The following is a 15,039-nucleotide window of genomic DNA, read 5'->3' as shown; positions in this document are numbered from 1 at the left end:
TGAGGTGACCATCAGTCAGCCTCAGCAGTGAGCAGTTATTACAGTCTCCATGCCCTCCCTCCTCCTACCATTTATTTTAAAGCAGACTACAATTATCACGTTTTATCTGTGAGAATTTAAATGTATCTCTCCAAAAGATTTTAGCTGCCATAATACCATAACCATACTTAAAAATAATCAGCAATTATACAGTGTTCCTGTTTCTCTGTTATCTAATGAGCATTTTTATGGTTTGAACTGTGATCCATAGAAGACTCATATTTTGTGATTAGTTGATACATTCTTAGACATCCTGTTTCTTTTTGTGTTTGCTTATAATTTTCCCACTGAAGGAACTGGACCTGTAGGACTTCCTATCATCTCGACATTGTTGATTACATCCTTATGGTGTCTGTCTCCTGAATTAGCTACAAATTCATCCTAAACCTAGGTCCTTACAGGTTTAATTGGGGGCTAGGGAGAGGGAACGTAACTACTGTAGCTTGTGGTATGTATATTTCCAGGATGACTGATCATCTGTGGTTTTCTGATATTGGCAAGTGTTGATGGTCACTGTTAGATACCTTACTTTTAGAATGGTGGAAGGAAGTGTTGAATGACACACTAGATTGCTTTTAAGGTCCCTGAACTCTACCTCTGTTTAAAGCTTCTAGAAGGGGGTGGCTTTTAATTCATTCATGTGTTACTCTGCTTGGAAGCCATGCTTTGGCTGGTTGTCTTTCTATATTTCATATTTGTTTTTGGAGAATGCCTGCAACCTGGTAGAATGCAGACTAGAGACATGTAGGTAGGTAGTTTATCTGTTTGGTGTCTATTTGTACATTCAGTGTTACTGTTGTCTGAGAAACTCAGGAGAATCAGAAATGAAAGCTCCAGGTATACACTAATATTGTGTATAAGTGTTAGTAAAATAATTTCTAATCTACTGCCAGTTATATAAAGGGCTTTTGATTTATTCAAGTTATGCAAAAAATCATATTTGGAAGTTATCATATCTTTTTATATAACTTTTTCCTATTTAAAATACATGGACTTATTCCAGCCCTAGAATCTAATGTCACATTTGTTTGGTTGCCAAACCATTTTAAAACTAGAGACATACTGTTCCCAAAACCCTTATATAATTTGAAGTAAGTTCCCTCCTAAATGTGGTAGAGAAACATTTTTTACCCAGTGTGTGTGCATTTAGAGAGTACTTAAAATAGCACATATGTAAATGTTTACTTTTAGCCATTACTCTTCAAATAATTAATGCATGCTTTATTGTCATAATGACAGTAATGTAGAGAATACTCGGGCCTAACCCCTGAATACAGGATTAGATATTACATTGTCTTCTCTGCATAATTAAATGTATTGATGTTTGCATACCAAATTACTTCCCCAGAATTTTTTAAAAGCCCCAATACAGAGTGGCTGCCTATGACTTCTGCTTTCACTTTTGCAAGCAAGGTTTCCCAGCCCATCATTTACTGTAAGGTGCCAGTAGTGTGATTCAGCAGAGTCCCCACTGACACACAGCTCAGCAGGATCAGAGGCTCAGGTGGGTAGAGGCTAGAAGGAAGAAGGCACCTTGGCCCCCACCACTCAACCCTCAGAGCCTCTGCTACTCAATCCTTGCCTTTTCTTTCTCACATCAGTCCCCATCTGCTTGATTCATTGTTCTCTGAAAGACTTAGTGTTGTACAAAATAAGAGACTCTGCTAGTCCATGGCCACAGCAACTCCTATAAAGAAAGCATTTAATTGGGGATTGCTTACAGTTCAGAGGTTTAGTCCATCCTCATCATGGCATGGAACATGGTGTTACACAGGCAGCTATGGTATGGGAGAAATAACTGAGAGTTCTATGTCCAGATCCACAGGCAACTGTGAGAGCAAGCCACTGGGCCTGGCTTGGGCTCTTGAAACCTCAAGGCCCAACCCCAGTGGCACATTTACTCTAACAAGGCCACACCTACCCCAACTAGCCGTACCTCCTAATCTTTTCAATAGTGATACTCCCTGGTGACTAAGCATTCAAATCTATGATCCTTTGGGGGCTATTCTCACTCAAACCACCAGAACAAAATACAGCATATGTTGATATGTTTTATAAGAAATCATGTTTCTTCATTTTGGCATTACCATTTGTGGTATTGCTGAGTTATACTCATATGTTTATATTGTTTGCCCCACCTGAGGAAGTAGTACCCTCAGCCCCACCTCTTGAAATAATGCCTTCCCCACATGAGGAAATTAATTTTGCAGAGTCTGCTCACGGCCCACCAATAGTTTCTTCTAGACCTGTAACCAGACTCAAAGCAAAACAGGCTCCTAGAGGGGAGGTAGAAAGTGTAGTCCATGAGGAAATTCGCTACACTACTAAGGAGCTTAATGAGTTTGCTAATTCATTCAAGCAGAAACCTGGTGAATATGTGTGGGAATGGATTTTAAGGGTGTGGGATAAGGGTGGAAGGAACATAAAACTAGAGCAGGCTGAGTTTATTGACATGGGTCCTCTGAGTAGAGATTCTAGGTTTAATACGGAAGCTCGCATAGTTAAAAAAGGTGTCAAAAGTTTGTCGAATTCATGGGTCCAGGAATCAAGGGGTGGAAAATGGAATAGTTCCACTTACTATCACCCCTAGTGACCCTCTAGGAAAATTTTTGCTTCCTGTCCCCATAACTCTAGGTTCTGCTGGCTTAGAAGTTTTGGCTCCAGAGAGGGGAGTGCTCCTACCAGGAGCTACAACAAACATTCCATTGAACTGGAAGCTCAGACTTCCCCCTGGTCATTTTGGGCTTCTAATGCCCTTAAACCAACAGGCTAAAAAAGGAATAACAGTGTTAGGAGGGGTGATAGATCCAGATTACCATGGGGAAATTGGATTACCTCTTCACAAGGCATGGCTCCTTCATGTTCTCTTCTGGACCTGCCCCAGCCTTGGCTCCAAAGGCTGAGCCCAAAGGTCCAGAATACCCCAGCTCCAGCACCTCGCACCGCCTAGATGCCCTTGATCAGCTTCTGGAAGAGGCCAAAGTAACCTCAGGCTTGGTGAAACCTGTTTCTTGCTTCTCTCCTGGGCCCACTGCCTCCCCGCTGCTGCCTGCCTCTGCCCCAGCCAGACCTCTCCTGCCCTTCTCCACTGGGCCCGGAAGCCCTCTCTTCCAGTCCCAAGGCAGCCCTCAGAAAGGCCCAGAGCTCTCCTTGGCCAGTGTCCATGTGCCCCTGGAATCGATCGTGAAACAGAGTGAGTTTCAGGACAGCCAGGGCTACACAGAGAAACCCTGTCTCAAACCAACCAACCAACCAAACAAACTTTTGACACCTTTTTTAACTATGCGAGCTTCCGTATTAAACCTAGAATCTCTACTCAGAGGACCCATGTCAATAAACTCAGCCTGCTCTAGTTTTATGTTCCTTCCACCCTTATCCCACACCCTTAAAATCCATTCCCACACATATTCACCAGGTTTCTGCTTGAATGAATTAGCAAACTCATTAAGCTCCTTAGTAGTGTAGCGAATTTCCTCATGGACTACACTTTCTACCTCCCCTCTAGGAGCCTGTTTTGCTTTGAGTCTGGTTACAGGTCTAGAAGAAACTATTGGTGGGCCGTGAGCAGACTCTGCAAAATTAATTTCCTCATGTGGGGAAGGCATTATTTCAAGAGGTGGGGCTGAGGGTACTACTTCCTCAGGTGGGGCAAACCCTTGAGAATCTGAGGATTCAAAATTTTCAGCTTCAACATGGTCTTCCCACACATCCCCATCCCATGTTGTAGGATCCCATTCTTTGCCAATTAGAGCCCTTACTTTAACTGTCGACACACTCTGAGGCTGAGACTTGAATTTTCGCTGTAGTTCAGCCAACCTTACAATGAGAGTTTCTGTTTGATTTTCTGCAACTTGAGCTCTATTGCTACAAGAGAGAAGATTCTCCTCAAGGACACACTTAGCAACTTTTAGATCGTTTACTTGTGTCTGGAGCCTTTTGATTTTATCACACAACTCCTTCCTTTCATTCATCATTTTTTCCACAGATACTAAGAGCAGCCAGCCAGTAAAATCATTTTTCGATTTTTTCCCCATCTTGTAGAAAGCTTTGTGCACTGAATCACCTAATTCATTAAGAAAATCAAGGGCATTAGGGGGAGGGCGGGGGAGGGCGGGAGAGGGCGTCCTCCAGCGGCTCCAGGGCTGGGGTGCGGGGCGCGGAGGGGCATCCGGGTTGGGGAAGGGCCCCTCCCCTGAGACGGCGGCCGGCCGCCGCGAATGGCTCTCCTGCTGGCCGCTTGCGGAGGTTTGGATTCAGGATTCATCCCCAGTGTCCAAGACTTTGATAAGAAACTTACCGAGGCTGACGCGTACCTGCAGATCTTGATAGAACAATTAAAGCTTTTTGATGACAAGCTTCAAAATTGTAAAGATGATGAACAGAGAAAGAAAGTTGAAACTCTCAAAGACACAACAAATAGCATGGTAGAATCAATTAAACACTGCATTGTGTTGCTACAGATTGCTAAAAGTACTATTAATCCTGTAGATGCAATATACCAGCCTAGTCCCTTGGAACCTGTGATCAGCACAATGCCTTCCCAGACTGCCTTACCTCCAGAACCCGCTCAGTTGTGTAAGTCAGAGCAGCGTCCATCTTCCTTACCTGTTGGACCTGTGTTAGCTACCTTGGGACATCATCAGACTCCAACACCAAATAGTACAGGCAGTGGGAACTCACCACCTAGCAGCAGTCTGACTCCTCCCAGCCATGTCAACTTGTCTCCAAATACAATCTGCAATAGCAATCTGTAGCAACACAATGCAGGGTTCTCTAGAGTCACAGAACTTATGGATAGTCTCTAGATAATAAAGGAATTTATTGATGACTTACAGTCGGCAGCTCAATTCCATAATTTTAAAGAGCCCGTGGTGGCAGGTACTGTTGGAGGCATAGGATAAGGCATTGCTGGGGCACTGCTATGGGCCATCACTGAGACTCCACGGGAACTTGGCAGGCCACCGTGAGGCATTAGATTCTCACTGAAGGAAATGGTCACTCCCAGAGTACCTGAACTTCCAACTGGCATCACGTGGGATCCCCTCCCAATCGATCTCTGACAATAATTCTGGAAAGGTATAGGAGCCAGCTGGGAGGGGCACCTCACACCATGCTCAGGCAGCGACCTAATGAGCTGTGATTCCCATTCTCTCTCATTGCATCTGAGCTCCTCTTGTTGACAAGGGGTGGATTGTAGTGGCTATTCCTGGTTGTCAACTTGACAATATTTGGAATGAACTACAATCCGGAATTGGAAGGCTCACCAGTGACCCTTATCTGGAGGCTTGGAGATCCTTATCTGGATCTTGGTTTGAAGATCTTGAGCCATAGTGGCTATGGATTCCAGAAGATTGAATCTCCGAGTTTAAGGAACACACCCTTAATCTGGGCTACGCCTTTCATCTGGGATTAAAGGTGTGGTGGAACACACCTTTAATCTGGGCTCCACCTTCTGCTGGAGACAATATAAGGACATTGGAAGAAGGGAGTCTAGCTCTTGCTCTTGCTCCTTCGCCTGCTTGCTGCGTGAGACTGAGTAACTGCTAGATCCTTGGACTTCCATTTTTACAATTAATACAAGTCTCTTCACCTTAGCCTCAGGCAAACTTTTCAGACAAGGGCAAAAAGTAGCCACATTCTTCACCAAAATACCACAAAACCAGTCTTTATGCCACATTCTGAAATTCTTCTCCTTTGAAATCTCTTGGGTCAGGTCAACACAATTCAAATCACTCCCAGCAGCAAAGTCTTCCATATTCCTACTAGGATGACCCATTAAGCCCCATTTGAAGCATTCCACTGCTTTCCAACTCCAAAATCCCAAAATCCACATTCTTTCAAATAAAAGCATGGTCAGGCCTATCACAGCAATACCCCACTCCCAGTACCAACTTCTGCCTTAGTTAGGGTTTTACTGCTGTGAACAGACACCATGACCAAGGCAAGTCTTATAACTATGCGAGCTTCCGTATTAAACCTAGAATCTCTACTCAGAGGACCCATGTCAATAAACTCAGCCTGCTCTAGTTTTATGTTCCTTCCACCCTTATCCCACACCCTTAAAATCCATTCCCACACATATTCACCAGGTTTCTGCTTGAATGAATTAGCAAACTCATTAAGCTCCTTAGTAGTGTAGCGAATTTCCTCATGGACTATACTTTCTACCTCCCCTCTAGGAGCCTGTTTTGCTTTGAGTCTGGTTACAGGTCTAGAAGAAACTATTGGTGGGCCGTGAGCAGACTCTGCAAAATTAATTTCCTCATGTGGGGAAGGCATTATTTCAAGAGGTGGGGCTGAGGGTACTACTTCCTCAGGTGGGGCAAACCCTTGAGAATCTGAGGATTCAAAATTCTCAGCTTCAACATGGTCTTCCCACACATCCCCGTCCCATGTTGTAGGATCCCATTCTTTGCCAATTAGAGCCCTTACTTTAACTGTCGACACACTCTGAGGCTGAGACTTGAATTTTCTCTGTAGTTCAGCCAACCTTACAATGAGAGTTTCTGTTTGATTTTCTGCAACTTGAGCTCTATTGCTACAAGAGACCCCAGGAATTGATTTTAAAATCAGAACGATAGAACTCGACGGAAAGAAAATTAAACTTCAGATATGGGACACGGCGGGCCAGGAAAGATTCCGAACAATTACGACAGCATACTATAGAGGAGCCATGGGAATTATGCTGGTCTATGACATCACCAATGAAAAATCCTTTGACAATATTAAAAATTGGATAAGAAACATTGAAGAGCACGCCTCTTCAGATGTTGAAAGAATGATCCTGGGTAACAAATGTGATATGAACGACAAAAGACAAGTGTCGAAAGAGTAGAGTCCTCTGAGTAGAGATTCTAGGTTTAATACGGAAGCTCGCATAGTTATTTAATAGCTTGCCCACTTGCCTGTCAATTGTCCATAGACACAGCATTATCCAAAATACTTTAAGGTTTTTAAATTTATTGTGTGTGTCTCAGGGAGAGAGATGGGAGTGAGGTAGAGTATACATGCCAAGGCCACAGAGCAAGCATGGAGGTTAGAGGACAGCTCTGTGGAGCTGGGTCTTTCTCTTCACCTTTATGTTGCTTGCCAGAGTTGTATGGCCAGTACCTTTTCCTGCCAAGCCATCTTGCTGGACCCCCCAAATTTTTTCTAAAGATGTTTTTTAGTTTGGCTAATACTGAAGAGTTACAAGTTATAAAATATTAATGTTGTTTTGTCTAAACTAACAGATCTATAATAGCTGGCTCAGGTAATTCATAATTGTCCTACTCATGTCATAGCATACTAGAAAGTGTGAGAATTAATGTGCTTTTGCCCACTACAGTGACTGTCACCCATGCCTTAAAACAGGATGACAGTAAATTGTGTAGATACACATGCTCGGCTTGGATTTTCTTGACTCAAGTCCTATGAGTCGGGAACAGGACTTTGACTAAGCTGAGACCCTAGTCAAGCTTACACAGAGGCTTGGGCTGAGGTCATCTGTTCACCTCCTTGCATAGTGTCACTAGGATAAGCGTGTGGCTTTGGTGTGGTGCTAGTGTTTTCCTTCCTTCCTTCCTTCTTCCTTCCTTCTTCCTTCCTTCCTTCCTTCCTTCCTTCCTTCCTTCCTTTCTTCCTTCCTTCCTTCCTTCCTTTGTAATTCTGCTATTAAATTAAAGGCTTATTTTTAAAAAGCATAGTTTTATAGATACACTGAATAATAAAATGTCAATGGCTTTTTAATTTTTTCTTTAAATGTTTAAATTTAATTGATTGATTGACTGATTGATTAATTTGTGTTCATGTGCATGGATAGAAGTCAGAAGACAATTTGGGAAAGTTGGTTCTCTCCATCATATGTGACCTAAGAGTTAAACTCAGGCCACCAGGGTTGGTGGTAAATGCCTTTAACCTGCTAAGACACCTTGCCAGCCACTTTCCAAGATTCAAATAGTAATAGCATTTAGTCACACTGGTTTTAATATCAGTTTTGTATTTTATAAGATTTTTGATTTGATATAGATTAGAATTTATAGATTTATAAAATGTTGCATTTTATGATGTTTTACCATAAAATGTTGAGTGTTCGTCATACATGTCCTCTGCAGTACTCAACCAAACTAGAAATGCAAACTAGATCCAGTCAAACAATGTAGAGACTGGTGGAAGTTGGGTAATCCATACCTTATAAGTAGAACTAGCGTAGTGTACAGAAACGTTGTATTTGTACAACAGGAGCTGGTCAGCGAGCAGGGGTCAGTCTCATCTGGGCTTTGTAAATACATAGATGGCTAACACAGGAAATGGCTTTCCAGCCCTCGGGCTAAGCAGACAGTCTTTGCCCTACCTCTGACTGCAGAGCTCTGCTGTATAGACACGGCCATATTGACAATCTGTAACTTCTTCTAGGGCGCTGGAGTTGGCTGTAAAATACAAAACCCACGTTGATACAGTGCTCGCTTATCGTCAGAAGTTCTTGGACACATTTGGTAAACAGGAAACTAATAAACGATATTTACAATATGCAGAGGGCGTAAGTATTACACGGGGTTTGCATGCCTTATATAAACATTCATCTTATGACAAAAGTTGAGTCCTATGCTAATTGTTTTTAGTAATGTGCATCAGTGTTTTGATAATTAATTTGTCTTGAGGTTGGGTGCTATTTTATATTTTCAGATAAATAATGTAGATGCCTAAAAAGCTAACTCTAAGATCTGTTTCCCTCATTTAGGAAAAACAAACACACAAAATACTTTCCTTCTATAAACAAAATTTTAGCTAATTTGTAAAACATTTTTATTTTAAATTGGAGCTAGAATCAAGCGTAATTGAGAGGGGCCCATCATGGGTGCTGGGGACTACACTTGCATCTTCTGCAGGAGTATCAGGTGCCACGGAGACATATCTGGCTCAAAATTACATTTTAAATAGCAAAAACTTAGCATCCCCATCTTCTTTATATGTAATACATAGCACTTGCTAAAGCATAGTCGTAAGCTTAGCCAGAGCAACAGGGTTTCCTGGGCGTGTTCTTAGCGCAAACAGGCTACTTTGTAACAAGCTATTTCCTTTGGTGTTACAGTCGTCTGCTTTTCTTCCTCACAGATACCATTTGAAAATTAACAACTACAAAAACCACAAAACAGGATTTTGTTTTGTTTTGTTTTGTTTTGTTTTTTTTCGTGTTGGCATGGGACTTTATTGACCTTGCACAACTCCATAGTATGCTCAGTAATTTAGACTGGGATGGAAATCATACAAAACAGGATTTTTAAAATTAAAAAAAGTTAATTAAAACTCCCTGATTATTGATTTAAAAGTTTAGTGTAGGGAAACAGCGTATGTGTCTGACATCTACTTGCTGATGTTCTGGTATCATTTGGGTCTGTCATCTAGTTATCATCCATATTTATCTAGTTTGCTAAAATTACAGCCATCTATATTATCTCAGAATTAAGAACTGAGTAGATGTGTGCCATTAACAGCACAGAGGGAGAGTTCCATTCTCTGCCCTTCCTACCAGAACACAGGATAGAAGGAAATTCAGCTTTACTGAAGACAGCATTTTAAAAAAAGACTCAGTAGTACAGTGTGCATCCATCCGAGTGCTTGTGAAGGCCACAAGAGGGCATTGGAGCGCCAGGAGCTGAGTTGTCGGGGACTGTACTCCCCGATGTGAGTGCTGGGAACTGAAGTATCCTCTTCCTGTGCAAAAGCTGTCTTAATTGTGGCACCACCCCTCCAGCCTTCCAGAGACAGCTCCTCATCAGCAGAGATGGCACCAGAAAGATGACTCGCTGGGCTTCACTCCATTGGCTTCTTCCCATTTGCTTATCTTCTCTTGGTTTCCTGTCTCAAGAATAGAGAAACTGCTACTCTTTGTCTTGTTCTGTCTGACGGTCACTTGTTTGTGAAGGGCAGTATTAGCCAGAGGTGTAAGCTGCAGCTCTGTGTTGCCTTTCAGTGAAGGGTCCCTATGCCATGCGCACTGCACACACTGGCTTGTTTCTCTTTTAATCCATCCTTTGTTACAGGAATCTATTTCACTATGAGTTTAGGAGAGTTGAGGAAAAATTATCCTTCCTGACATCATCTAAGGTGGCTGTGGGAGAGGACATTTGGAAGGAACAGAAACTAGAATAGAGAGGGTGCATTTGTACAGGAGCGATGGCAACAGTAGTAGTACTCAAGGCCCCAAGAATGCTGCTGTCCCAAGGCCTTTTCCTGTCATGCAGCTGGCCTTTTAAACCTTAGGATCAACTTTTTAGGGCCATCAACCTCACTGATCACTAAATTTGAAAACCCCTAGAAATTCAGCAAGTAATTAAATGGTCATGAGACTTTTTACTTTACACCAGACACTCACTGTCTCCTTCCCTACTTTCAGCCCCCTTACTGTGTATGACTTACATTCTTAAGAATGTATTTATTGTCTGTTCCTGTCTTTATTATCTATGAAGATAGTGTTTTTTTAATGTTTTCATCCATTATTGAACCCCATACTTAGATCAAGGCTTGACATAAACAAGTGTTAATTCTTGTTGCACAGAGAAGGCTATAAGACAGGATAAGGATTGCAAACAGCTGATAGTTTTAGCAAAGTTCCTAGGCCCAAGGCTGTAGGTCAGTTATAGAGCCCTGGCCTAGCATCTATGAGGTATTGATCCCTAGCTCCACATTAAACAAAGATTTCTGAAGTGTAGCTGATGAACAGTCAGTTCACAGTACTCTGGAGAGACTGGGAGTGAGGAGAGTGAGCGCGCAGAGACAGGAGGCAGGAGGCAGGAGATGAGAAGTTGTCAAGAGAACTTGGCTCTGGTTCCTGAAGGCAGTGTCCTCCAGGGGTCAGGGATGTGAAGAGGTTAGCCTGAGGCAGGAGGGAAACAGTTAGGGTGAGGGCTAGTAGGTTGCTGAGTATAAGGATGGAGAATTTGTTGAATTCATGACTGATTACCATGCTAATCTCCGTTTAATTGGGCAGCTGACCTTTACTAAGAGTAGGCACGATGGCTACTAGACAGAAAGCCATTAGATGTGCATTGTTTAGACACTTTTATGCGACTAAGAATTGACTGGGGATCAAAATAACTTCCAAATAGTTTGGCACTCCCTATAGTAGAAAGTAAGTCTTTTGATGTAGTTTCACTTGAAACTGTCAGAGAACGAGCACTCTTATCTAAAACACACTGTTAAAAATATTTTTATTAGGACTAAATTATCTATAGAACACTGTCCTAAAACTGGATAAATGTCAGGTGAAGTGAAGCAGTCACCTTCTGCAGGCGACCATCAGGTGATGCATTCATTTGCATTCCAGCCAGTAATTGATGATGCCCTCAGCTGAGGTGAGGGGCCGGCTGCTGGGGCGGCGCTGCAGCAGGTGCTTGGTAGAGTTGTCCTCTGACTCACCAGAGAAACAAATGTCTGTCAATTTAAGGCTGGAAGAAGGCCAAGGCAGTCAGCAAAGTTGGTCTCCCTTTTTATAACTGCTTTGTTAAACATGGAAATGCATGCATTGCCATTTAAAAATAACAAGTTGTGGCCTGAAAACCATTCTTTCAATACTCTAATATTTGTCCTGCTTTTCAGCAGGCTGTCATTTGATTCTTAGTACAGACAGTTATCATCTAGGCTAAAAGAAATTCTATTAATTATTAATCAGTCTATCTTATATATTATAGATAAATATGTACAATTATTTTTAAGGTCACCAAAATATCAACAAATTACTTAATGGAAATTTAGATATAGCATATTGGAATAAAAAAATAACTAAATGATTTCATCAAATACTAGTAGCACAAAATAGACATGCAGTTCTATTAAGATTGAGCTAATCTCTCAGTTTCTTCAGATGTATCTGCTCAAGCAGCCAGTGCTGCTTTGATCTGGTTTTATGCTGTTTGCTCAACCCTGTGTAAAGGTGTAGCCCCTTTACATGTCAAAGGTGACGTTCCTCTGTAAAGAGGTAACACCCCTGTATAAAGAGGTAAAAGCCCCTTCATTTCTGACTGACTTTTAGCATCTTGGGTTTGTTTCACAGTTTAAACTTAATCTAGGACCCAATTTTTCCCATGTCTTGCCTTAGAAGACACACATTCCTAAATAAGTGATCTCTAATTTTGTTTAACAGTGTATTCCTAAAGAAATAAATATTCCTAAAGAAATTTCTCATAGAACTCAAGGACAGACGAGTCCTTTCCTATTATCAACTCAAATGAACTTAGAAAGAGATGGGCCTAGGCTAGCGTATATGTGCCCTTGTAATGGATAAAAGAGAAACAGATAAAACCCTTTTTACCCTTATGTGTCTCCCAGGGGCGCCTGTCATCTACTTCCTCTGATGGCTTTCATCAGTGACTACCACACCCTTCTGTCACATTAAGGCACAATGGAGCCACTTGTGAAACAACCTTCCCTTGTCTTTCCTTGCAAGCTGGGCTTCTAATGGCTTATGAGAGGTCCAGAGCAGAGCTGGTCCAAACATACTCTAGCTGCCGCTCCGCCCGATCTGCTTTTGTCGGGATCAGAGTTGCTGCTAGACCATGTCCCTAACTAAGCTTCTGTTCAGACCCTGAGGTTCTGTGGATTGTCACAGAGCTGCTTAGAATTTTGGTCTTATGAATCTGAGGATGAGACTTCCTTGTGCTTTCTAACCATTGTCTTGATCTCAAAGGTAGCTCATAGGGTTTCAGCGTTACTTCTCCTTAGCCTCTCCTTAATCCCGTCTGTGTTCTGGAAGTCATAGATTCTGTTTTTATTGACTCTTGGTTACTTTGGATTAACTGAAACCACAGGACTTAAGTACGGTTCTCTCTTTCCTTCTGTTGTAGCTCCAAATAGACTGGGAGAAAATCAAAGCCAAAATTGAGATGGAAATTACTAAAGAACGAGACCGATCATCCAGCGGCCAGTCCAGCAAGAGTGTGGGCTTAAAGCACTAAGGGCCACGCTTACCTCCAAACTAGTTTGGACTAACCAAAGATGTGCATGTTTGTTTGCTTTAAGAAGAAAAAAAAGCATAATTTTAAGACTAGTGCTTCCTCTAGATGGTAGTGCACTTGCCTAGCATACATGAGGCCCTGGGGCTCATCCCCAGTCAAAAGAAAAAGGCATTGTCTTTGAATAAGTGTATGAGTTTTCTGTGTTTTTAATACTTAAGGTACGTTCAGAAAGGTTAAGCCCAAAATACCTTATATAATTCCATCATTTCTATTTTTCTAGTCTAATAATTAAGAAAATATTTCTATATGCTTATCTATGCCCAAGGAGTGTTGAGTACATTCCAGTTTGTTTGTTTGTTTGTTCCTTTATTTCTGTTTTTTTCAGTATAAATAGGTATTCTTATAATAAAGCCTTGAGTTATTTACAATGTATGTTATTCTGATTGTATGTATTCTATTTGATATATAAATTGTAAAGTATCTTCCATACTTTATGAAACAAAAATACAGGAGAAAGGGTTTGGGGAAAATGGTACAATGTAGATGTATATCGAAGTTTATAGTTCACATAACAAACGCTGGGAACAGCTATGGTATCCATCAGCTACAATTAGATAAAACCACGTGGTATTCACCGGCAGTGATTAGTCTCTCATAGAAGGGTTGAGCTGTGGCACATGCCGCAACGTGGATGAGCCTAGGAGAACTTCCACTACGTGAAGTAGGTTAGACATGGCACAGACGTCAGTCCTGCGGGGCTCACACAAGGCACTCGGATTAAGTAAGTTCTTCTGGTCAGAAAAGAGGCAAGAGGGACAGGCCCTGGAGGAGGGAATTCATTGTGTAACGCTGGCCATTGCTGCTTGGGGTGAGAGCCCTAGAAATGGAGAGTGGTGATGGTTGTATAGCATCGTGGGTGTTGTGAACTCCGTTGTCCTCTTTAAAAGGATTAAAATGATAAATTTTCTTTCCAGTTGTTTTTTTTTTTAAACCATATTGAAAAAGTAGTCAAACTGCTTTTGTTGTTGTTGTTACTCTATTGACAAAGTTGGTAAACTGCATTTTCTTCATTCTTCCCTGACTTCAGAATATTTGGGCCTCAGACTTAGAGTCTAAATTTTCAAAACTCTCCTCACTGGATGACCCTGTTTGTCTGGCTTTAATATAATGCATCCCCAAGTCCCCAAAAGCTTTTTAACAGTGACACAGACATCCCTCTAAAGTGCCCTTGACCCTGCTCTTAGAATTGGTGCATTACAGAGCTCATGCACACTAATTGGGAAAAACATCACCCCTTTCCCTCCACTGTAATTTCTCATGTAGGTTTTGTTCATAGAAATGCCCCATAGTTCCCAATATGTACCTTTTCTTTTATGAAATGTTGGACTGTTCAATTCTTAGTCTAGAGTTTGGATACACAGATATGTTCAATTCATGAAATCTAAGCAATTGACTTATATGTTATACATGCTTTCTACTTTGTTAAATTTCAGTGTAATGTTTCAAAAGAAAAAAATGGTTAAATTTTATGTTTAGTATGTTTACCACAATAAAAAGGTTAAAAAAAAATAATGAAGTCTGTTTGTGTTCTTTGGTAGCTAACAATTCAACTCAATCTTGACACTGCCTACTAGAGTCAGCAATGGACTCCACAGGCCACAGATCGCAGCTGGACTGCCTTTTCTTCAGCTATCAACTGCCCTGAGTCCCCAAGCTGCACTCGTGTTTGACATGACTATACAGTGGGGGTTCCCATAAGTCCCTGCCTTTCAGGTTGATAATTCAATAGAGTTGTCTGTGGAGCTCCCTGGAGGACTTTGCTGAGGTTCTGTTTTGAAGGATAAATGGAGTATAAACAGGAACATGGAGGAAGCACAGAGGTCAAGGCCTGGGGAAGAGGAAAGGCACAGACAGAACTTTCTTGTCCTGGCCTCCTGAATCCAGGAGACTGCCCAAACTCTTCCCCATTTATGAAAGTTTTCAGCAAGAAGTGTCTTCCCTGAGTCTTGCTGTCTTGGGTTTTCTCAGTTTTGTTTTTTAGATCAAGGTTTAATTATATGCATAATTG

At 41.7% G+C, this 15,039-nt stretch overlaps 1 protein-coding gene and 1 pseudogene across 5 annotated transcripts in view; both read left to right on the top strand.

Moving 5' to 3' along the window:
• Ift80 (intraflagellar transport 80) overlaps window positions 1-14,543 on the top strand; it is a 112,182-nt gene extending 97,639 nt beyond the window's left edge. For 2 of the 5 annotated variants that reach the window (XR_001783737.2, NM_026641.2), the window contains 2 exons: window positions 8,434-8,557; window positions 12,861-14,543. Coding sequence is in view for 4 of the 5 variants with exons in the window: in NM_026641.2 (NP_080917.1) it covers window positions 8,434-8,557; window positions 12,861-12,971 (235 nt within the window). In the remaining variant the exon portion in view is untranslated. The remainder of the gene's footprint in view (window positions 1-8,433; window positions 8,558-12,860) is intronic. The other 3 variants (XM_006501967.4, XM_017319702.2, XM_006501966.4) reach the window with 2 other exon arrangements.
• Gm18588 (predicted gene, 18588) lies at window positions 4,142-4,775 on the top strand (annotated as a pseudogene).
• Window positions 14,544-15,039: the final 496 nt, after the last annotated feature.

The sequence above is a fragment of the Mus musculus genome, chromosome 3, assembly GCF_000001635.26.
Source record: "Mus musculus strain C57BL/6J chromosome 3, GRCm38.p6 C57BL/6J".
Classification (NCBI taxonomy): Eukaryota; Metazoa; Chordata; class Mammalia; order Rodentia; family Muridae; genus Mus; species Mus musculus.
This window is presented reverse-complemented; position numbering and strand designations above follow the sequence as displayed.